Genomic DNA, 26,067 nt, shown 5'->3' with positions numbered 1-26,067 from the left:
GAGGTGGTTACAGGGTGGACACTGGGGAGTTCTTTTGCTTGGTTGAACAGCGGGAAGGAGTCATGACAAGGGGCCATCCCTGGAAGTTACGAAAGGAAACTCTGAGAAAGAGGGTGAGGAGTGGTTTCTTTGCATGGAGGATGGTTGAGCCATGGAATGCATTGCATGATGGAGTAGTGAGAGCTGATTACTAATTCAGTCATCATCCACATGTTGACTGAATTAGTAATTATTTAAATGTGTTTCTTTAGTTGTAGATGGAGTTATCTCCAGTAGGTAATAGCATATGAAATCACGTGTGCTTACATTTAAAGTGCTGTTTTAAGTTTATCTCTTTTCCTCTGTATGCACTGACAATGGCTAGAAAACCTAGCCAAAAATTGTGCAAGTAAATTATATTTTCTTACATTAGTCGTATTCCATAACTATTTTTTTTCATACGTTTTATGGTAGCTCACTATGTAGGAGTCTAAATCAATTAATGTCAGTTATATTTGCAATGAATATGCAAAAATAACTATAATCAAAAAAATACTTACTTTTCTCTAATAACACTGATTACATTTTCTGGTATGTTATCCTTATCATAAGTTCTAAGACTGTCTAAAAATTTTAAATCACCAAGAAGTTTCTGTGAGGGTCCCCAATATTCTTCTATTTTTTTGCCTGATCCAGAAGGATCAGGTTTACGTTCAGGCTTGATTCCTTTCATAATGCAGATAGTTTCCATTACCAACTTTACTCCAGCAGGAGGATTCTATATTAAAAAGAATGACATGCTTTTATTTGTCCATTAAAAATGTGAGATGTGAGTTATAAAGTCTGAACAGTCAGGCTGTAATAAAATTTAAGAAACACATTATTCATTAATAAAATATCTAAAATCTATTTTAAATGAAATAAACAATAATAAACAATGACAAAAAGATGATCTGAAACAGTACATTATTATTGTGGGTGGATTGGATTTTCCCCCTATTTTATTAAATGTGTGTGTGTGTTTTGTATCATTTAGTTATTTTTACATAATATGGAAACTCTTAATACAGACAACACATAGGATATTTTGAAGGCATCCGATAAGTCATGACAAGATCTCGCACACACAATAGCAAATGAAATTCATTTCCCACCTGACAGACCAGACAAACAATTGCAAACATCCATGTCTGTGGCCTGATTTGAATCAGCAGTCTCTTGACAGAGAACAGAAATGCTAAACACTCCATTAATCAGGCTTGGTCAACCATGACAGATATACATGAATACATGTAAAAATTCTCCTTGTTCCAAACAAAAGCTTGTTGGTGTTTGAGAATAATAATTATTAAGTTAATGACAAGAATGGTGAGGAAGGCAAAACTGGAATATGAGAAAAAATTGGCACTAAGATCCAAAGAAAATCCTAGGGAATTTTTTAGCTATGTGGCCAGTAGGAGGAGAAACGATTGTGGAAGAATGACATTGCGGGATAAAAATGGGAATAGAGTGACTGATGCATAGGACATAGTGGAGTTGTTCAATGAGCACTTTATTGGAGTATTTTATCATGGAGGAGGTTTTAATACTTGAGGGATAGGGCAGGTTCAGGGTTTAGAGGTGCAAAGAGAAGAGGGTGTTTCAAATACTGAATACTCTAGATACCAGTAAAGCTGTTGGACTGGATGGTATTTCACACAGGTTCTGAGAGACTGTGCTAAAGAACTGATAGCTCCGTTGACCTGGCTTTTCAATAAAAGTCTGGCTGCAGGAAACCCAGGGTATGGAAGGAAGGTAAGATAGAGCTGCTGCATAAGGGGCGGTAGCAGACTGGAAGTGTCTGATTATAGGCCTGTTTGTGTGTCATCAGTAGTTGCTAAGATCTTGGAGAAAATAGTAAGGGACTAAATACAGTGTTGGGCAGATGAGGGTAATGTTATCTGTGAGAATCAACATGGATTTGTTAAGGTGCGCACTTGCTTTAGTAATATGATTGCCTTTTAAGAGCAGTTGATGAGGGAAAGGCATATACTGCCATTTTTTTTTGGATTTTGCAAAGGTGTTGACACGATAAGCTGATATTTAAGTTGCAGCACATGGTTTTAAATGGTGGGTTAGTCAATTGCATTCGGGATTGGCTGACTGATAGGTATCAGAGGGTTGTGCATGATGGGGCAATATCAAGGAAGCAGAAGGTTACAAGTAGGGTTCCACAGGGCTCAGTACTGGCTGTATTGTTCAATCTTTATATCAATGATATTGTCAATGGATTGCAAGGGGACATTCAGTTGTTTGCAGATGATGTGAAGCTGGGAAGGGTTATCAGTAATAGTGCAGATGTGGTAGCCCTGCAAGAGGATTTGAATAAACTAGACAGATCGGCAAATGAATAGGGGTGTCGGTTCGTTGCAGCAAAATGTAAAGTATTGAGGTTTGGGATCCATCAATGGGAGGATGCATACTCGATTGGAGGAGCTGTACTGGAGGAGGCAGGGGAGACAAGAGATCTGGGGGTGATGATTGAGAGAAAATCGAAATTCAGGGAGCATATTGCAAAGGTGGAGAGGGTAACTCAGAGGATTGCTGCAATACTGAGAAGGACCTGCAGAGATAAAAGAGTTATCATTCCGTTGTATAAGATGCTGATACGACCACATTTAGACTATTGTTTTCAGATTTGGTCTTCAGGATTTGAAGGGGATAAATTGATTGTGGAAAGGGTACAGAGACGGATAACAAAGATAGTTTCAGGACTGTACAATATGAGTTATGAGGATTGACTGAGGGAATGTGGACTGCAGAGTTTGGTGGATAGAATGAGAGGTGATGTGATCGAGACTTTTCAACTGTTCAGAGGCAGTTACAGGGTAGAGATTGGAGAGTTCATTCACTTGGTGGAATGGCGGAAAGGAGCGATGACAAGGGGTCATCCCTGGAAGTTACAAAAGGAGGATGTGTGCAAGAAGGTGAGGAGTGGTTTCTTTGTGTGGAGGGTGGTTGAACCTTGAAATGCATTGCCTGAGAGAGTGGTTGGATTGGGAACGGTCACTGGGTTCAAGTAGTCGTATGATAAACTTTGTATTTCCTAAAAACAACCTCCCCACGATGAGTCTTTTGACTCCATGGAGGCCTAGATAATAATAATAATAATAATAATAATAATAAATTAATAAACCACCAGCAAGTATTTCTTTTTTGAACAAGGAGCACTTTTTGTTAAGTAGTCATTTGTGTAAATTTCATGAACTTTTGTATACAACTGCCAGAAGGGAAGGAAATGGAATTTCTAAAACTTCAAGAAAAGAGATAATTACTCAAACCATCATATAATGGAGGGGACTCAGCATGAAAGAGTACTAGATCTGGAGTCATCATCAGAAAGCATCACAGTAAGCAAAGTAGTGGTATTGTCTCCAACTGGGAAGAGCAATCATGTGGTCTTGAGCTGAGAGATTGCCAGATATCTGGAATTTCCAATTAAAAAGGTTATATGTATAATTATAAAGCAGGTAATTATGATGAACTGAGGTGTTAGCTTGGACCAGTGCCATGGCACAGGAATCTTCAAGAAAAAGTGTTAGCAAAGGAATGAGGAGATGGTTAAGGGAAAAGAAAGAAGTATTAGATTGTATACCCAGAATCAGGAGGATAAACCAGACTAAAGTCAGATGGATGAATAACATCATTAAGTGAGAGCTGCAGAAAAAGAAAAAAGTTATCGAGTATATGAAAAGACAATGGCAGTCAGCTGCAAGAAGGGTGACCAGTATGGTAAGGAGGACAAATGCAGATAATAAGAGGAGGCTAGCTGAGCAGGCCAAAGAAAATTCCAGAGAATTCTTCCACTATTCAGCAAGAAAAAGGAAGAAATATGGAAGGATAACTTTTAACGATTGCTGACGGGAGGTAACAGAGGCAGAAAGAATAATCAAGTGATCATTTTGCAAGGATGTACCATCCAGATACTGCAGTGGCAGATGTGATGCTGACTGATGTGAGAAGAGAAGTAAATGAATTAGTGGTCATTTTACAGAAACTTAATGCAAATTTGGCTATAAGTGCAAGTCAATAAGTGTAAGGAGTTGCATTTTGGAGTGCAGAAATATAAGGCTATGTACTACATCGATGGTGCTGTACTGGAGGAAGTGGATGAGATTAGAGATTTGGGAGTGATTGAAGTTTAAAGGGCATACTGCTTGTGTTGCAAAGCCTGCACATCATAGTGCTGCTATGATAAGAAGTAGTCTTATCATAGCAGCACTATGATTATTGTGCTCAAATCTGGTCACCTTGTTTTCAATGTGATGTAGAAACATTGGAGAGAATCCAGAGAAGAGTGACTAAAAGAATATCAGGACTTTGGACTGCTGGCTATGGAGAGAGGTTGAAAAATGTGAATTGCAGAGCATGGTGGATAGGAGAAAAAGAGGTGATATGACAGAGACATTTAAGATGAGAGGATTTTATTGGATTAATCCAGATGAGTTTATAAAAAGAGTAGAAGGTGAGAAAGGAAAAACCAGAGGTCATCACTGGAAGTTATGTAGGAGTGTGGTGAAGAGGAGTGTTAGGAGTGGATATTTTACATAGAGAATTGCCAGTGAATGGAATGCATTATCAGAATGTGTTGTTAATGAAAGTATAGTGTTAAGTATTTTAAGATTCGGTATGATAAATATTTCGTTGTCCAGTTGAATGAACCTCTCACGATGAGTCTGCCGACTCCATGTAGGGTGAAATAACAATGTGTCCACATCTGGATTACTCTGCTTAAGTTTTTTGGTGGCCTGGATTCCTTGGGGATGAAAACGTGGTTGAGAAGATGCACGGATAGGGACCAAGTTAGTGAGAAGTCTGTGAAATGCCAATATGATAATCGATTGAGTATTTGTAAGTTGCAAAAGTTAGTTGATAGGTGGAAAAGAGAAAATATGATAGACATATTTGAGTTACTGAAAGGGTTTTATAGGAATAATGCAAGGAAAATATTTCAACAATTGGCTAGAGGTGGGAGAACAAGAGATATCCCTGAAAATTGAGTAAGAGTTAACAAGGGTGGAGGACTAGATTTTTTTTTATATTTGAGTGTGGTGAATGACTGGAATGCATTGTGGGATTCAGTTTTAAGTGTTTTATTTGTCAATGAGTTCAAAGAGAGGTGTTTTAGATATTGTATGGATAGATAGCTCGAGAGATAAATCTTCAAACTCCATAGATGTACCGATATAATGATAATGATAATAATAATTTCCTTTGGCCGGCTCAGTTAATTTCATCTCATTATCTTTTCTGCCTTACAATGCTGGTCACCTTTCTTTTCTGAGCCTTGTGTTGCTCACGAGCTTGCTGATTATGTTTCTTATTATATATTCTTCACAGTATTTTTATTTTTGCAGCTCCTACCTAATGAAGGTACAGTTCCTGGAAAAAGAGGAAGGGTTAGATCATCATGAGATGGATGGATGGTGTGTGTAGAGTGACTGATCTTCAGAGAATCGAAGTCTCCAGAAAAGCAGCATACAACAGGACTACATGCCGAAGCCTAGTGTGGCACATCACCGAGTATCGGAGTGACCACATGGCATATATGGATGCCCAGTGAATATATGATGATGATGCTTAATGATCCACTTATTCATCTAGCTCCTACCTGATTTATCTTCCTAACTTTTGGGAGGTATTCCTGAGATTCTTCCCTTGCACTCTGATGTTGTGGCACTTCTGCAACTGTCTCCAAAGCTTGTCAGATCAGTTGTGAATGCTTTGTCAGTAAGTCAGTTTTAGAGAAGTTTGATATACATTGCATGAACGATTAGTACAGGTCTCCTACAATGTAGAGGTGAGCTGAGTCGGTGTCCAGATTATGCAGGAGAAATCATGTAGGGTTTGTTAATGAGTGTAGTGAGTTTGATGGAAAGAAGGATTTATATAAGGTGAATAGCTTGAATATGAATGGATTTGGTGTCAAGAGTCTTGAGAGAGTGCTGTTCAAGGAGAGTTTGGAAGCTAAGAGTTAGGGAAACTAGAATGTTTTGGGGGAGGGGTCATGCAGGTGAGTGTGGATTCAGGCAACCTAGAAATTAGTAAGTGGGAGAGTCATCACATGATGCAAAATGTAGCATTCCAGTTTAACTTTTGTCAACTAAGTAACATAGGGGATAATGGATGTGAAATCAAGGAGATATTTAGTTTTCTCGTATTTTACTAATTTACTAGTTCTCGCATTATACTAATGCGAGAGGTATTCAAAATAAGGCTCAGGAGTTTTTGGCACTGGTTAACACAACTTGGCCAAAAGTTACAGGCATCAGTGAGATGTGGTTGACCAAGGATAATATGATCATAGGAACAGAATGCAAGGAATACAGTGTCTTCAGAGAAGACGAAAGGAATAGGACGGGGTGGAGGTTTAGCTAATGATAGCAGAGGAATTAAAGCCAAGAAGAGCAGAAGTACATCAGGGATTAAGAAGGCAGTTCATTTGAGGTTATCAGGTGTGAAATAGATGCCAACAGGGCTAAATATGTAATATGCAATATGCTGTTAGAATCCAGGAGGATATATGGGAAAATGTAGATAACATTCATTTGCAAGAATATTAAATTATTTAAGGAATTTACAACGTAAACTGGAATATTAATTAAAAGAAACTTTAATAAATACCTCCTATATTTCGGCAATGTCACATTGCCATCTTCATGGGAGCATACAACAATGACACGTGCACGTAGGTACTACAAAAAGCAAATGAAGCAGAAGAGAGAAACTACTGCTGTTCCTAAAGTCCTAAAGGTGCCCCTAGTAGGCTATATTGGGTTGGCTTGGCTGTTGGGCTGAAGTTCTTGAAATTTGGGGCAGTCTCATGCACCCAAATTTGTTGAGGTTTGAAAATGGACTCTAGCTCCTAACCTCAACAACCAGTCAACACTGTAATCAACCTTTCTTATGTTACTTTTAAGCCTGAGGCACTCAATGCACTGGCATGTGGCCACAATTTTGCCATATCTCCTAAGAAACTACTGGCTGAAGAAATAATGATTAAGATAGAACGTGGTATCCGCAACCTTCCAAACCATATCGCCAACAATATCAGATTGGATGTAGCCAGTATTCTCACCAAAGCAAGACCACCAAAAACCAACCTATGCAAAGGAGAATCTAAAGCTCTACAAGAAATGAAGAAAAATAAAAAAATAGTAATCACCAAAGTGGATAAGGGAAATGCCACTGTGGTTCTCAACCAAACCGACTACACAGGTAAGCTTAATGCTCTATTGTTAGATCAGGCTACCTACCACCCTATTGTGTATAATCCCACCAGCTCCCAAATTAGAACACTCCAAAGGTTCCTTAAGAAGATCACGTTTTGGCCTGTGGAAAGTTATTATTATTATTAGATACCTCCATCGAGCCCAAAGACTCATCAAGGGAGGGTCTGTCTCTGCCACTCAATACACCAACTGACCGCAACTACACCAATGCCATCTACCGCCAACCACTACCACTAGTATTTTCAAGTTACCAACAAACTATACCTTTTTAACTCTAGACCCCTCCAACCCGAATATATGGATTTCCAAAAATACATAAAGAAAATGTGCCATTACATCTCATAGTGGATGGCATTGATTCCCTCACATACAAATTAGCCAAACGTTTAGCCAAAGCACTCAACACACACTACACTGGCAATACACCATCATACATAAAAAACTCAGCCCACTTCAAAGCCAGTATAGAAAACCTCACACTCCAACATACTGACATAATGGTCAGTTTTGACGTCTCCTCCCAATTCACAAATGTCTCACTCAAGGAAACCTTAGAGCTCATCCAAGCCAAACTTCCTCCTGATATCTCAGCCCTATTTCAGTTCACAATGAACTCAGGCTATTTCATTTGGAGGAAAATTCTATAAACAGATAGAGGGGAACAGCCATGGGTTCACCACTCTCCCCACCCCTGGCCAACTTCTTTATGGAGACTTCTGAAGAGAAAGCCTTAAACTCAGCCCCACAAAAACTCACTGTTTGGCTTCACTACATTGATGATGTGTTCACTATTTGGTCACATGGCTCAGATGCACTCCACTGCTTCGTAACACACTTAAACAACCAACACCCCAGAATCCAGTTCATCTTGGAAAAAGAGGAAAACAACAGTCTCCCTTTCCTAGATACTCTAATCACTTACCAGCCTGATGGATCCTTGGTTTTCTCTGTTGACAGAAAACTCACCCATACAGACAGATACATTCACCAGCAATTCCCCCCCCCCCACACACACACAACAATATGGGGTTATAAAAACACTATATAACAGGGAAAAAATAATCTGTTCAGATGACAATGCCCTACCACTGAAATAAATACACATCCTTAACACTTTCTTAGCCAATGGATACAACCCCCATAAAATTCAAAAAATATTAAAACCAGTTACCCCCCCCCCCCCCTTCATAACAAAGATTACACAATCCATCACCATTCCCTATATCCAGGGCATCTCTGAACAGTTAACCAAAATCTTAAAAAAATATGACCTGACTTCTTGTTACAAACCATATAAAAAATTGGCATCCCTTATCTGCTCCACCAAAGACTAACCACTTCCCCTAGACCTACCTGGGGTATACATGGTCCCTTGCAGCTGTAAACTGTCCTACTTTGGTCAAACAGGCCACTGTACCGGTTTCACCAGTACAGTGACTCTGGGCTTGCAGACCATGCTCTGGATACCCACCACAGAATGCATTGGAAGAAAGCCACATTAATACACTGCAGCAAATTTAAATATGAAAGATTTTTCATGGAATCAGCCTCAGCTCTAAAAAACTTTCCAAACCTCAACAAATTTGGGTGCATGAGACTATCCCAAATTTGGGAAGCTTGCATCTTGAGAATTTCAGCCAAGACAACCCAATATAGCCCACCAGGGAGCACCATTAGGACTTTAGGAACAACAGTAGTTTCTTATCTTCTGCTTCATTTACTTTTTGTAGTGCCTGCTTGCACGTGCCATATTTGTATGTTCTCATGAAGATGGCAATGTGACATTGCCGAAGTATAGGAAGTATTTATTAAAGTTTCTTTTAATTAATATTCCAGTATACGTTGTAAATTCCTTAAATAATTTAATAGTCATGTGTTACCAATGTATAAGCCTATCTACAACAGTGGCGAATTCTCTTTGCTATGCTTGCTGTGCAAGCTCATTAATTGAGAAAGAAGTACTATTTATTTGTTAATAAATGCAAGCATTTATAAGAATTCCATTTAGGCTTTTATTTTTGTAGAAAGAAGACGTCTTAAGTTTGCGTGGCAATAATTGAGATTTGCATTGTGTATCGAAGACCGATGCTTGCTTGTCTAGTCAAAGCTACCTTGGCTTGCTCGGCTGTAGGAGCTTACAGGTCCTCGCAGCAGTACTGTGATTTCATGCGCGCGCATAGCCATTTCACGTCATCTCACTCTGTTGCTTAAACACAGGCCATATGCAGTCAACGTAGCTCTACCCAGTGAGCTTCAGCAGCCTTTACAAGTGTGCATGTTGCTTGGGAAAATTAAGTTACAACCAACTTTTTATGACAATGTTATTGACCAGTTCATAAAGATGAACTGTAGGGTAGAATTTGTATTCAAGTAGCTAAATTGAAAAATATAGAATATCATTTGTAAAATAAATGTTATATTTGTATGATTAAATGTACATAAATTTCTAAATATATAATTTTAAATGGTCAGTACAGGTAACCCTTGTATAATGCAGTACTTATACAACATGGTTTCAATATAACGTGGCCTACAAACTGTAGTAACCCTTGTTCAACGCGGTTTTGACAAAAACACAGTCTAGAAATTGTGGTAATCCTTTATCTTTTCATATATTTTTCACCACGCAACTTAAAAATCAAATTTTATCTTCGTTAAATTTGTGTCTTCCCATATCGAGCAGGTAGTTATAAGTAGTGAATTTATATTAGGGGAAACACCCTTTAGTACATATGTACGTCAAATAAAGTGTTTATTGTTGAAAATTGTCTTCATTTTCTGCCAGGAAAGCATATTGAAAATTTATTTTCTGGTGAGTTACATACATAATTAATATGTAATGCTTTTTTATGTAAAAAAATTATTTTTATAGTAATGACTACAAATTGCCTTGAAAGGGAAAAAATGAATATTGAAAAGAAAATTTGTCTCAAAAAAAATTTCTCTCGAAGAAAAAAAATTAAAATCATGGATTGGTTGAAAAATGGAGAAAAACCAGTTGTTGTAAGGACTTTGAATTTAAATGAATCAAGAATTCAAACAATCAAACACAATGAACATAAAATCCGAGAAAGTGTTTATTGCTGGGTCAATGGTAAGTGCAAAGCTCGTTGCTTGTATATGCAATTTTCTAAGAGAAAAATGAAGAAATCTCTAATGATTTGGTAAGAAGATGCACCCAAAAGAAAATTCCTTTAGATGAAATCTTATTAAACAAAAAACTCTCAAAGTTTATAAACATTTATGATGCAGACCAGGTGTTCAATGTTGATGAATCAGGGTTATATTAGAAAAATATGCCAAAACGCACCTATATTTCGAAAAATTAAAGATCAGCTCCTGGATTCAAAGTTTCCAAAGACAGAATTACTCTAATGTTTATTAACCGATCCTCAAATCCTCGTGCTATGAAAGATTCAAATATGCACTTATTTTTATTTTGCCTGAAATATTTATGCATTACGTGCAATGAAGCTTAATTACAATTTGTAATTTTTATAATTTTACACTATGTATTTGTGTCATAGTTTATATGTTTTATTAACTTACATGAATTACCTGAATTAAATAAAAATATATTTTTGTTGGATATGTCATTGTTGTTTATATAATTTTTTTAAAAAACCAATTTCGGAACATAACCCTACTTTTTGTATGTGATCTGAATCTTGCACAATGTGATTTATATAACGCGCCGTTTCTATGGACCCCAACATTTGCATTATACGAGGGTTACCTGTAATTCATTATTCCGATAATCAGATTTCACTCACACCTCTCACTCCCTGAATGATAACAAGAGCAAGCATGAATTTCAAGACCAGCATTCGTCCATGATCTACAAGAATTCATTTGTAAATTAGAATGATGATTACAGATCGAGTAATTATTTTAGAGGATTTAAACTATGGAAACATAGATTGGAAGAAGGAATATTCACAGACAGGGAAGTAATTGGAATTTTTACACATGCTGAGAGATAATTACCTGAGGCAACATGTAACAGAGGGAATTCGAGGTTCAAGAGTGCTGGATCTGATCATTGCATCAGAGAACTTACCACTAACCTATCTAGCTATGCTGATTCTGCTTAGTGAAAGTGATCATGTAGTCTTGACCTGGGAAATTGCCAGACAGACAGACAGAATTTCTAATAAGAAGATATATGTGAAATTATAAAGGATGATTATGAGCAATGGCATAAAAATTTTGAGGGGAGAAATGTTGTTCATGCATCTGAGGTGGTGAAGGGATGCCAAGAAATCAGTATCTGAATGTACAAGGTGGTATCAAAAAGTTTCGAGACTAGGTTTGTAACATGCCAACAGATGGCATGTTACAAACTGCAGACTGTGTGTGCAGCTCCCTGTGACTGCACACACAGTCACAGGGAGCACCTACCTTCATAAGTCAGTGTGCCAAAAGACATCGTCCTGTGTACATTGGGAGCTGTGCAACTGATGCTATTCTGACCACCTGCGTTAGCACATCTGCGATTTCATCATGGACAGCAAGTTAGAACAAAGAGCAAATGTGAAATTCTACAAGAAACTGGGCAAATCTGGCACAGAGACATTTGACATGATTTGGAAAGTTTACGATGATGCTGCAATGAGTCGTATGAGGTGTTTTAAGTGGCATGCGTGCTTCAAGAGCAGAAGAACATCACTGGAAGACGATGAGAGATATAGGAAGACCTTCAATGAGCTCAACCCCCAAAAATGTCGAAACCATTCAGCAGCTTGTGCATGAGGATCGTCGGAGAGCACTCCACAACATTGCTGCCATTGTCAGTGTGTCATACGGAACAGTCCAGGCAATCCTCACGTGTAATTTAAACATGTGCCGTGTTGCTGCCAAGTTCGTCCCCAGGCTGCTGACCAAGGAGCAGAAGGAACACCGTGTCGAAGTCTTCCAAGAACTCTGTCAGCGTGCCATGGATGACCCCTCCTTCATGTCGAGGATCATTACCAGTGACGTAACTTGGGTGTACGGGTACAACCCTGAGATGAAGCAACAGTCTTCACAGTGGAAGAGCCCATCATCTCCATGACCGAAAAAGGCGAGGCAGGTCTGCAGTTCGAACAAGTGCATGCTCGTCATCTTTTTTGACATTCGCGGCATTGTGCATCGAGAATTCATCCACAGGGGCCAGACCGTCAATAGCGAGTTCTACTGACAGGTTTTAAGGAGTCTGAGGGAGGACATTTGGTGAAAGTGACCAGATCTGTGGTGCACGAAAAACTGGATGCTCCATGACGACAATGCACTCTGTCACCGAGCTCTCCTCACACGTGAGTTTCGTGCCAGAAACAACATGCTCTCACTTCTGCACCCAGCCTACTTGCCAGATTTGGCTCCTGCAGACTTTGCCCTCTTCCTGAAGATGAAGATCCAGCTCAAAGGTCACCGTTTTGACACCATTGCGGAGATCCAGCACGAATCACAGAAGGTGCTTGACATGCTTCGAAAAGAAGACCTCCAGGATACATTCCAGAAATGGCAAGAACGCTGGGAGCACTGTATTGATATGCAAGGGGACTATTTTGAAGATGTTAGTGTGTAAATGTAGATAAATAAAGTAATTTCTCGTAAACAGAGCTAGTCTCAAAACTTTTTGATACCACTTCGTATACCTAGAGTCAGAAGGATAAATCATGTAGGAGTAGACAGATGAATAGTTTCATTAAACAGGAGTTACACACAAAGAAAAGATTGTGGAGGGATTATAAAGAAAAAGGTGATCAGCATGCTAATGAGCAGTACAATGCTCAGGCAAGAAAGATCACTGATATGGTAAGGAAGGTCATAACTAATTATAAAAGAAAGCTAGCTGACAAGGCCAAAAGAAATCCTAAGGAGTTCTTTTGCTATGTGGTAAGTAAAAGAAGGAATGACTATGGAAAGATGACTTTAAAATGTACTGATGGTGAGGAGGTAACAGAACCAAACCAAATAGTTGAATTACTGAGTGAGTATGTACCATCCAGTGGTGACTGATAGGAGAATAGAGGATGAAGAAATGGAGGGCTAAAAATATTGTAGAACCTCAATAAAACACACAGCCATGGGATTAGATTGTATATCAGCCTGTGTATTATGAGATTGTGCAAGGGAATTAAACAGCTCCTCTTACCAAGCTTTAATGTAAGCTTTAGTAGTGAGAAGTGCCATTAGTAAGGAAAGATGGGAAAATAGCATAAAAGAGGTTCCAAGAGAGAGTAAAAAATTATACGTCAATCAGTATAACGTAAAAAATGTGTTATAAATTTCATACAAATTAAATTGCAATACATTTTTGGCAAAAGTTGCAAATTTCCTAAGGACGTAGTTAAGGAATTAATGTATAGTACTTACAGAAAACATGCAGAGAGACGAGACATTTCAGTATTGAAACATGGAATATTTCCACCCCAAACTGCAAAGCAGCTTTTACAACATTGTACCATACTTAGCACCAAGTGATTCAGGAGTTCCTCAGGCAAACTGGCTCACTCCTCCTTCAGAACAAGGATAAGGGCCTTGTTTGTTTTCTGGAGGAAAATTTCGGGCAGCAATACATCTCCCTTTTGCATCCCAAATGTGTTCTATAGGGTTGAGATCTGGGGGTGTGCTGGCACACCCCCAGATCTCAACTCAGTCTCCAGAAGCATCTCCACTGCTCGTGTACGATATGGTGTAGCACTGTCATCCATAAAAATGAATTCTTTGCCTGCAGCACCATGGAAGAATCGAAAATGATGTTGAAGAACTTCTTCATTGCAATATTGTTTTGCTGGCACTGATAGCCTCAGCCTGTCCAAAGATTACTGAAATCAGTGAAAAGAGGTTAGTAGAAGATAATGTTCTGACAGGAATAGAATTAGAAGGGTAGAGCGTATCTTGGAAGGATAAAGAACAGAAAACATGGTGGAGTGTTACTTATGATAAGATATGAGTTGAATCCTTTAAGAGTGGAGAATTTGGAAGGAAATGGCATTAATAATTTTAAAAAAAATGTATCCTGTGATATACAGATGGGCAGAAAAAAATATTTAGTGGGATATTCTATAGGCCAGGGACTGCATAAGGTGCTCTGCAGAAAATGTTCAGGTAGATCAGTTTGGCAATGTAAAATGAGTGATCATTATGGGAGATTTTAATTACAACAGTATAAAGTGGGAAGAGGAAACAACATACAGCAGAAAGGGAATGGAATTTTCTGAGTGACGAATGTCTCAAGCAATATTTAGAAGAGAAAACATGATGATCAAGAGTTTTGAATTTGGTCTCTGTCAGAGGATCTGACAGTAACTGAGATATCAGTCTTCTTCCCCCCCCCCCCCCATTGGTGAGAGTCACCATGCAGTCTTCACTTGAAGATTGAACAGACATGCAGAAGTATCAAGGTGAGATGAAAGGAGGGGGTGCTAGTGTCATCCTTAGTAATGGATGGCATACACATGTTGCTCAGCTAAGTCATTATTTTTAGTAGATATTATTATTAGTATTACACTCTTCATGGAGTTGACAGACTCATCATGGGAGATTCATTCAACTGATAACATATTTATCATATAAAATGTTAAAATCCTTAAACTCCTTGCATTAACAACATAATCTGGTAATGCATTCCATTCGCTGACAATTTTCCATGTAAAAAATCTACTCCTTACACTCCTCTTCAGCACACTTTTACATAACTTCCAGGAATGACCTCTGGTTCTTCCCCCCTCACCTATATATTTCTTGGTATTTTGCTTATTTTTGACAGTGTTGTTAAATGGTGCTGTTTAGTCAACTATTATTGTGGAATATATGTTCAGAAACATTTTTCATTATGGCACTGATGCTAAAAAAAAAATGGCGACAAAGACATTCATGTTGATCAATATCAGCATGTGGAATTTAGTGCGATGTAGCATGTGTTTAATATATTCATTGCTGACAATGAATGGTTTGTGGTATAAGAACAAGAATGGAGAAAATATCTGTCAGAAATGTTTTGTGTGTATAAGAAACACGAGTCATGTTGGGAGCAAAAGAATGAAGTGACTGATATTATGGATATAAGGTAGGATTGTCAAAGTGTTGTGGAGAATGCAGCAGAAGCAGTGAATGATAGTGCACAAAATACAAATGAGAGTTGAAGTGGTTGAAAGCAATAATGTGTATGATGGGATGCTAGCAGGGAAAGAAATTGCACGGCTAGGTGAACTCCTTCACAGGATAAAACGTGAGCTCAAGCAACAGGAGAAATGATTGGCATGTGGTACAAAAGACAGAGAATAAAAGAAAGGGTGAATTGGAAAAGTGTAAAAGTTGCAAGAGACTGAAAGAAAAGAGATAGTTTGTATGTGGATTCAATGATAAGAGGTATACTTAATGAGACAGTGATGAAAGCATGTTTTCCAGGTTCGAACATAAAGGATGTTAGTGAAGCGGTAAGAATGCACAAGAAAGAAACAAACAAGTTAATTGTTTTAGCAGGCACAAATTATTTGAAAAGTAAGAAATATACAATGAGAGAAGATATAAAAGAGTTGTTAGTGGAAGTGAAAATGAAGAGTGAGTCAGTTGCCTCTGTAGTAGGACAGAACAGAGAAAAGGGCCATGATAGCCAATTAGTCAATGAGAAGATTGTGCAGGAGGAACGGTGTGCAGGTTATTGATATATGAAGTGAATTTGATGGATGAAAGGACTACATTTAAATGGTTTTGGAGTTAGACGTTTGGAGAAAGTGTCATTTAGTGAAAGTGTGGTAACGCAAAACCAGGGAGACTAGAGATAGTAGGGAAGATGAAATCAAGCATGTGTTTATTCACTCCTGTAATAAATGAGCATGTGTACAGTAATGATTATGCAATGCCAAATGGGATTTCACAGGTTTCTGATTTGAAAGGGTTGGTAATCTATCAACCCCTTAAAAGGGTATTGTATTTTCAGGAAGAATAAGGGGAACAAGACATGGGGTGGGGTATTGCTTGTAATAGCTGAAGAATTACAACGAAGATAATTAGAACTTAAAGTGGATTTTTAGGTCTGAGGGAGATGGTTCATTTGAAACAACCTGGCTTCAGATAGAGGCAAGTAGGACAAAATAAGTTGTTGGGTCCTGGTATACACTAGGGGGATCCACAGGAAAATGTAGATGCCATTTATCAGTAGATCAGCTCAATGAGTGCAGGCTGAACTATTATGGGAGACTTTAACTATGGGGATATGGATTGGAGGGAGGAAAGGGGGACATAGCAAGATGAAAGTGGGATTTATACAGTTGCTAAGGAAAATTACATCAAACTATGTGTTATGGAGGGGACAAGGAATTTGAGAATGTTGGATCTGATAATAGCATTAGAAGATATCCATAGTATCAAGGTAGACTTTCTGCCTCCAATTGTGGATAGTGACCATGCAGTCTTGTTCTGAAAGTTGCCAAACATGGAATTCTCTGTCAAGAAGGGATATACATTCAACTATAAGGCTGGAATATGAGAGACTCAGGAGTCATCTTAGAACAGTTCCACGGCTTGAGAAGCTACAAGGAAAGAATGTTAGTAGTGCAAGCAAGTGGTGAGAGATTGCTTGAGAGCAGCAGTATCAGACTGCATATTCATGGTCAGGAGAATAAACCAAGTTTGAATTAAGTGGATGAGTAGGGATATAAAGCAAGAGCTGCAAAAAAAAAAGAAAACATTCTGGAGGAAACATAAAGAAAAAAAGTGATAAGCATACTTGTGAGCAGTATGAAGTGCAAGCAAAAGAGGCGACTAGTATGGTAAGGAAGGTCAAACCAGACTATCAGAGAGAATTAGCCAAACAGGTAAACTAAACACAGAAGAATTTTTTTCATTATATAGCAAGTAAGAGGGAAAAAATGACTATGGTACAATGACTTTAAATAATGCTCATGGTAGGAAGGTGAATGAACTAAAAGTGAGTGATCATTTTACAAATGTGTATCATCTAGGTGGAGATGTTACAGTTGCTGATGTTAAAGAAACACATATCAGTATGGAGGTAGATGAAGAGAAGGTGTTCAGTATATTAAAAAATATGAATGTGAACCTGGCTGTAGAATTGGATGGTATATCAGCATGTGTACTATGTGAACTTAAATTGAACAACTTCGTCAGAGGCAGTGCCAATTCTCTGATGAAATTGTTCAATTTAAGTTCTCAGCTCCAGCAGGGTTCCAAGGGAGTGGAAAGAGGGCAAGATGGTACAATTGCATAAAAGTGACTCCAAGACAGAGGTAACAAACTACAAACCATTTAATATATCAAGAGTGTTGTTACAGTATTGAAAAAGTTGGTGAAAGTTAAAATACAACAGTGGATGGATAGGGATGCAATACTCTATAGTGGGCAGCATGGCTTCATAAAGGGTAGGGCTTGTCTTAGTAACTTATTCACATTTTATAATAAAGTGATAAATGGAATTGGATAAAGATAATGGCTACATCATGATACTGCTTGACTTTGACAAGGCATTTGACAAAATACCACATAGAAAACTATTAAAAAAGCTGGAGCAAACCTGAATGCATATAAAGGTTTGTAACATGGATAGAGGGTGCCAGACAGACAGACACCAGAGAGTAGTATATGGTGGAGTTGAATCTAGGAGAATCATTGTGACCAGCTTAGTACCTCAAGGTTCAGTACTACTCTTTAATTTGTATATCAATGACATAGGGAAAGATTTAAGAGGGGATATTCAATTGTTTGTTGATGATGCAAAACTGCGAAGGGCAAATAAAGGTGAAGTAGAAATCCTGTAGGATGATTTAAATAAATTGGCATTGTTGACAAAGGATAATGATTGTTAATTTAATGTTACAAAATGTAAGGTTATGTGCTTTGGTTGAAAACGTTGCATATGGTGTATCATATTGATGATAGTGGATTGCAGGAATTGTTGAGGCTAGGGATTGGGATATTGGTGGACAGAGAGTTTAAGTTCAGAGTGCAAAAGTTGGTAAAACAGCTCAAGGAATTACTTGGATGTTGAAAACCACACTAACAAGTAAAGATAAGAAAATTTACTATCCCTCTTTATACGGGTATGATTCGGCATCCTAACTACTGAACACAGATTGATCACCTGGTTTCTTGGGGACCAGGAGAGGAGATGGTCATGAGCATTGATCACGCCTCGCATGAGCTCAAGAGAGGGGTGATCAAGATGATGACAGGTTGGTAGAATATTCCCAAGGATAGGTTAAAGGTTTGTGGGTTACAAAGTTTAGTCAATAAGTGGAAAAGAGGGGATATGATAGAAACTTTTAAGATATTAAATGGGTTTTATAAAATTGATGCAAGTGAAATATTTCAATACATATCAAATAATTACAGAAAAGAGGCCATCAGTGGAAGTTGTGTAAGAGTGTGGTTAGTCAGGGTGTGCAGACTTCATTTTTGTGTGGAGAGTGGTGAGTGAGTGGAATGGATTGCCAGAATTGGTTGTGCGTTCCCAGATGGCGAATGGAATCAAGGAGAGGTATGATAGGATTTGTGCGTATAATGGTTAATTTGGTTCTCCCATGATGAGTCTCTGGACTCCATGGAGATTCCATAAAATAAAAATAATAATAATAATAATAATAATAATAATATAATTAATTTATGTAGAATTATGAGGCAAGTGATTATAATAATCTTAGAAATCAGCTAGCATCAGTTCCATGGATGGAAAAACTATAAAGGAGAGCGAGATCAGCAATGCATGAGAGCCATAGAAGAAATATGTATCAAAAGCAATAGCAAACTGCATTCTCCAAGTGAAAAAGATAACACAATTTAGTGAAAAGTGTATGACTGATGAAATTAAACAGGAATTAGAGATGCAAAATAGACAATGGAAAAATGTGGAGAGCAGATGACTGAGAAATATTATTATAATTATTTAAATTAAGGGGATATTCAATCCCACATTATTTCAAAGCCAAATAAGAAACTCAAAGATAGGAATCAAAGAGTTTCCTGCCGAATATAGCAAACTATAAAAGTTTTGATAGATTGTAGCATAAGCTAAAGCACATAGTTCAACACTAAGGCAACTCGTAGCAAAGGTGGGAAAAGTTCTGATCACTATTCTCAGTATTTACCATAATGTAAAGCACATCTCCTAAGAGATGTTTGATGTTATACATTATGATGGAAGGTCACTACCCAGACCGGTTTCGACCTTTTTTGAGGTCTCATCAGTGAGTAGGTAGACCTAGATAATACTGAGGATATAGTGAAGAGAACTTATATACTTTGCTATACGAGTTGTCAAAAAGGTGCACCCATATCTGCCTAAACATCTCCTGCTCCCCACCATGTGTGCTCCTTGACTTGTAGCAACACCTCACTAAATATCCTGTCTTGCCCACCTCCATATCACACCATATGCTTTCAAAACCATTAGTGTCACTGCCATCCAAAGCCTCTACTCTTACAGGATGTCAGTCATCGCTTATCATAAGCAGTACTCCACCACCATGTTTTCCTTTCCAATCCTGCTGAAAAATGCTGCACCCTGCTACTTCTATTCTTGTTATTATATCATCTTCCATCAACCACACGTCTTAGTGATCCCAATAATCTTTGGCCAGGCTGATGCTATCAGCACCATCAATTCATCTCCTTTATTCCAGATACTCCTGGCATTAGTATAAAGCATAAAAATGTTGCTGCTTCTATATTTATCATTATCCCCTCCAGACTCCACTGGACTCAGTGTTACCTGATGATCACCCTTCCCTCAAGCACCCATTTACACAAGAGGCCACCCCTGCTACCATCCACCCTGGGAACTATAGTTTCCCTGCATTGACACATCGACTCACTCAGAAAATAGCAATCTCTCTAGATGCTTACTTCCTTCCTCATTCAAATGCGTCTCTCGCATACAGTTCCTTTCTGTCCTCAAATGTCCTCCAAGTATCTACATATTCCAATCCTCTCTTCTGACACATTCTGGCTATTATGCTATTCATTATTACTGCTCTTCTGCTCAGTTTGTCATTATCATACCTGGATAACACACACACACAATCTTTCCATTCTGCATTTTCTTTTGTACAACTTAAGCATGAATCTCAGATCTCTCGCCACCCGATTTACACTGCCTCTCAAGTCGTTCGTGCCCACCATCACAATCATCTCATAGCCACACTTTCTATCTTTGCTCCAGGCAAACACTCCTCTGGCATCCTATTTTGCACACCATGGATTATCTAGTCTCCATACATCACATCTCTTAGCACTCTGTTCCTTGTTTGCTCACCTGCATCCCTCACTCACTCTCCTCTAACCACCCTATCTTCCTGTGTTCCCTTTCTTACCTGCTGTCCTGGCATCACTCTATCCCCGGTTCCAGCACTCCCTTGCATTGTTCTAATTCCCTCTTTGACTGTTTCCATTCTTTCCTCGTCTATCATTCTCATACCTCTCTCTCTCATTTCCTCTCTTCTACTGTTTCTAATCTTTCCTCTTCTATCATTCCCAAAATTCTCTCTCACTTCTACTCTGATTCGCCTTGCATTCATCTCTTTCATTTGCCTAATTTCATCTTTCATACTTCTCATCTCATCCCTCAGACATTCCACCTCCTCTTTCAGCTCATCTATCTGTCTGCAAGTTAGCCACTCTTGCTCCATTGTGCCTTTCATCCTCCCAGTCAAGACCATCTCTGAAAACTTCATAATCATTCAAGCCTTCCACACTCCCCACTCTTTTTTTCATCCAATTTTCAGTTATCATTCTCACCTTCTCTCTCACTACTCATCTCTCTAGGTTGAGATTCTCCTTCCCCTAATGCAACGAGGTCAGTTTTCGTAATAATTAACTCACTAAATCCCTTCCATTGCCTATATTTTGCACATATATGCAACCCTCCCCTCCCCTTTCTCTCACCTGCTGCATATCCAACTACCGGGACTCATACATACCACAAGCACTACACTCCACAAAATCCTGTAGTATGTTACGCAAAATATATTCCTTAAATGGGGGAGGTCTTGGTGACATGGCATTTGTATTTCAAGCTGCCACTGCTGCCATCATTCAAAGAGTGCCAAGGAACTACTACAATTAAATGCTAAATACTAAACATTCTATTATATTATGCTATATGCTCTACTGTAAGCTAATTTACTTATTAGGCCTAGCATGGTCTGTTCTGGCTTTAGAAGTCATCGTTTAAGAGGACATCCTGGTTTTCTTTTTCCTAACGGCTTGTACTTTAAGGCTTGTTTTGGTAATCTTTCTGTTTTCATTCTTTGAACATGTTCCACCCATTTATCTTTATATTTTTTTAATTTTTTCTATTACTGGTTCTTGGTTTAATTCTTTCATAATTGGTTGATAGGCGAAGAAGAGGGGATATGATAGGAACATTTAAATTATTGAAAGGTTTTTATAGGATTGATGCAGGGGAAATGTTTCAGCTGTGTGATAGTGATGGAAGAACAAGAGGTCATCCCTGGAAATTAAAGAAGAGTGTGGTTAATAAAGGTGTCAGAACAAGGTTTTTTGCCTTGATTGTGGTGAATGAGTGGAATTCATTGCCTGACCTAGTTGTGAGCTCTTCATCTGTAAATGAATTCAAGAAGAGATATGACAGATATTGTTTTGCTAGTTTGGGTCTCCCGCGATGAGTCTACTGACTCCATGGAGATACTCGTAGTAATAATAATAATAATAATAATAATTTCTTAATTTCTTTTGTGATCAAATAGGGTATACTTTGCAGTTTTTCTCATAAACTTCATTTCTGCTGTTATTAATCTTTGTTGGTCTCTTTTGTTTTATTGTCCAGATTTCGCTTCCATACATCAAGACTGGTAAGGCTAATGTATTGTATACTTTTAGTCTGGTTTGTTTTTGAACTAGGTTTGGTTTAAATATAGAGTTAATTACACCTGTTATTTTTAAATATTTTGCAATTTTTACTTTTATATCTTTTTCATTTTCATATACATCCTAGGTAGTTAAATGAATTTACCTGTTCTAAGATATTGTTATCTATTACTATTTTAGTTTTTGCTAGATCTTGTCCTTTAAAGGCCATAGTTTTTGATTTTTCTGTAGATATTATCATATCATAATCTTTGGCTATTTCATTTTAGATCTAAAATGACTTTCTGTAAGTTATCATCAGAATTTGTAATTATTATTTGGTCATTGGCAAAAAGGAGGTTTTTTTGAAGTTCACTGTAGGAGAAAGTTTAATTCCTTGATGTATATTTTTATTCCATTTTATTATTATTTCATCTAAGTAAATATTAAAAAGAGTTGCTGAGAGGGGACATCCCTGTCGGACCCCTTGGTTTATCTCTCTCGTATATGATAGCTCGTAATTTAATCTTATTTGTATTTGATTATTTTCATATATACTTGTGATAGCTTTTAGGATATTATTTGGTATTTGTCTTTCTTTTAATATGTTAAATAATATGTTTCTTTTAATATGTTAAATAATATGTTTCTTTTAATATGTTAAATAATATGTTTCTTTTAACTTTGTTAAATGCTTTTTCAAAGTCAATAAATACAATATGTGTTTCTAAATTGTATTCTCTTCTTTTCTCTATTATTAATTTTAGGCAAAAGGCAGGGTCTATACATGATTGTCCTTTTCTAAATCTATTCTGTACTTTTAAAATAAACTTTTTGGAATATTTCATTACTTTGCTATTTAATATTCTGCTATATATTTTGTAACAGGAATTTAGTATACTGATACCTCTATAGTTTTTAGGGGTCATCTCTATTACCTTTTTTAAAGATAGGAATCACAATTGCTTTTTTCCATTCTATTGGAGGGATACCACTTGAATAAATTTTATTTAAAAATAATAAGAGTCTTTCTTTGTATTTATATACAAACTATATTGGGTCATCTCCTAAACAACTTACTGTTTGATCGATATTTCAGGGTAGTCACCGGAGGAAGCATCAGTAAACAGAGAGTGCTTAAGAATGGATTGGCTCAGTGCTCGCACCACTGCTTTTTAGCCTTTACATCACAGATATTCCTGAAACAGCCAGCAGGAAGTTTGCTTATGCTGATGATCTAGCTTTGGCGATCAGCAACAAGTCTATCAAAAGAACTGAAGAAATATTGACAAATGATCTGTCTGCTTTATGGCAGTTATATAAAAAATGGAGATTAACACTAAATTCTGGTAAAACCAAATATTCTTGCTTTCACCTGAACAATAGTCTTGTAAATCAAAAACCAGAGATATATGCTGATGGGATATTAATTTCGTTTAATCCAACACCTAAATATCTGGAAATAACTCTGGATAGAACTCTGACATATAAACAGCATATGATTAATATTGCAGCTAAAGTTTGCACCAGAAATAACATAGTTCAGAAGCTTTGTGGTACTATATGGGGCTCAAGTACCACAACTCTGCGGTGAACTGCAATGGGTCTGGTTTACAGTGCAGCAGAGTATGGTGCTCCTATCTGGCTCATTATCATGTCAATAAATTAGATACTCAACTTAACTACTCTGCATTTAATAACAGGTTGCATTAGGAGTACACCCTTACAATGGCTCCCCACTTTGAGCCATATTGCTCCTCCGGAACGATGACAGGAAGCCTTGCTTCATGAATATAAAAGAATTTTAAATAACCAAAATCTCCCAATACATGAATTTATTCCAGATGCTTTATCCAATAGATTAAAATCCAGAAGACCTGCCATAAAAACCGCCCGTAATCTTCTTAGCCAGAATGACAGTATGGTGAGTAGGTGGGATGTACTGATGTCCCAAGCAGTATTACCTGAAGTTTGCAATCACATAAACATCTTCCAAAAACCATCTGGATTTGACCTGCCCAGGAATATATGGACGATGGCTAACAGGATTCATACAGGCCATGGTATATGTGGAGACTTAATTTCAAAGTGGGGAAAGATACCAAATCCCCACTGTCCCTGTGGAGCCGAGACCCAAACCATTTACCATATAGTACAGGAATGCGAGCTGACAGCATATCCAGGCGACTTTAAGGATATCTTTGACCTATCCCCAGAGGAGATCAACTGGATCAAAAACCTAATTGTTAAAATATGACTAACCTTCTGTCTGATGCTTGTCATAAATTTCATATTTGTATTTGCCTGAATGTAGACTTTTTTTTTTTTTTTAATCATATACGTGTATCTTATCTATACTCATGTGTATTATATCTTATTGTCTTTTAACTATGTGTACAAGCCATACGATAAATAAATAAATTTAACTATATTGAACTTTAACTGTTCATTTTAAGAAAAGAGCAACGTATATTATTATATTAACTAAATAACTTTAATTAATACTTCCAATATTATTATTATTATTACATCACACCTCCAGGGAGTCCAAAGACTCATCGAGGGAGGGCATCAACTCTACAACTCTTTGTCTCACTACTCCACCAACCTTCATTATCTAACATCAATGCCATCTACCCCCAACTACCACCACTGGTGCTTTCACAGACAATCACAAACATCCATGCCCACAGTGGGATTCAAACGTGCAGCCTTTTGGCTGGAGAGCGGATATGCTGACCACTCGGCCAACCAGGCCGAATATTTCGGTAATGTTGCATTATCATCTTCAGGGAACATAAAAATTAATGAAATGTGCATGCAGGCACTAACACTAAGCAAAGATTGCTGAAGAAAACAACTGAAGTCAGTCCTAGAGTCCTAAAGGGTGCCACCTAGTGGGCCAAATTGGGTATTAATCTTGGCTGTTTGGGCTGATGTTGAACTATGATCACCATGTTATATTGAACTTTGAACTATATTTAACTATACTAAATAACTAAACCTTATCTTCTTCTTCTTCTCTTCCACTACAGATGCACGCGACTGATTTTGCCTTCTCGGTAACCCAAAATTAACACAATATAAACAATTAAACTCCAAAAGAAGCACCACTTGTATTACTGAAAAAAAATGTAGCACAATTCACTATACACCATTTAAAAACACTTTTTTTTAGCACAGTTCAAATTCACCACCAAGCTCTTTAGCGACTCTAGCGCCACCCCCTAAATATAAGACAAAAGCCAGTGAAGTCACTAATATAGTAGTATGAAAAACAAAAATGGAATACAAGGAGCATTCAGAACTGCAGTCTAAGGTAAAAATCCTAAGGAATTCTTTTGTTACATGGCTAGCAGGAGGAGAAATGATTGCACATGAATGACCTTGTCATATGAAAAATAGGTGTGAGTGACAAATGCAGATGACTCTGCCATGTGTTATGAAGCATGCTATTGACCTGGCTGTTCATTGAAAGACTAGCTACTGTGAAAATGCAAAATAAATGGAAGGAGGGAAAGACAGTATCATTGCACAAGAGGGGTGGTAGAATGCAAGTATTAAACTATGTGCTAGTTTGTATTTTGTATTTCTTCTGTAGTTGTTGGTATTTTGGAGAATAAGAATTAATTAATTAAATTAAGAATAAATTAGTGAGAGATTGTATACAGAATTAGGCAGGTGAGGGTAAGATTATGTGTGAAGTTAGCATGGATTTCTTAATTATTATTATTATTATTTCATGATGCCTCCAAGGAGTCCAAAGATTCATCGATGGAGGGCACCCACTCTACAGCTCTTCATCTCCATCATCTACACCACCGTCACCAGTATTTTTGTTCATAAAATGCGTGTCCTAGAGACTGATTTGTCTGTGTGTGGGATGAAAAACTTGAGTTTTCAGGAGAAAAAAACCTTGCTACCTCAGTATGAGATTGGCTAACTCACCTTCAATTGAAAAAAACCCATTAAAGATTACTCATGTCACGACAAGAATCGAACTCAGGCC

General features: G+C 37.6%; 1 protein-coding gene across 1 annotated transcript in view; it reads right to left on the bottom strand.

The window, feature by feature from the left end:
• The window catches only part of LOC150108079 (dynein axonemal heavy chain 3-like), a 1,881,116-nt gene that overhangs the window by 744,757 nt on the left and 1,110,292 nt on the right, over positions 1 to 26,067 (bottom strand). Inside the window, exon 49 of the mRNA XM_090415945.1 lies at positions 540 to 757. Coding sequence (XP_090272071.1) covers positions 540 to 757 — 218 coding nt within the window. The remainder of the gene's footprint in view (positions 1 to 539; positions 758 to 26,067) is intronic.

The sequence above is a fragment of the Typopeltis vanoorti genome, chromosome 3 (assembly GCF_054136105.1).
Source record: "Typopeltis vanoorti isolate ZY-2024b chromosome 3, IOZ_Tvanoo_1.0, whole genome shotgun sequence".
Lineage (NCBI taxonomy): Eukaryota > Metazoa > Arthropoda > Arachnida > Uropygi > Thelyphonidae > Typopeltis > Typopeltis vanoorti.
The sequence above is the reverse complement of the archived record's forward strand: the minus strand, read 5'-3'. Positions and strand labels throughout refer to the sequence as shown.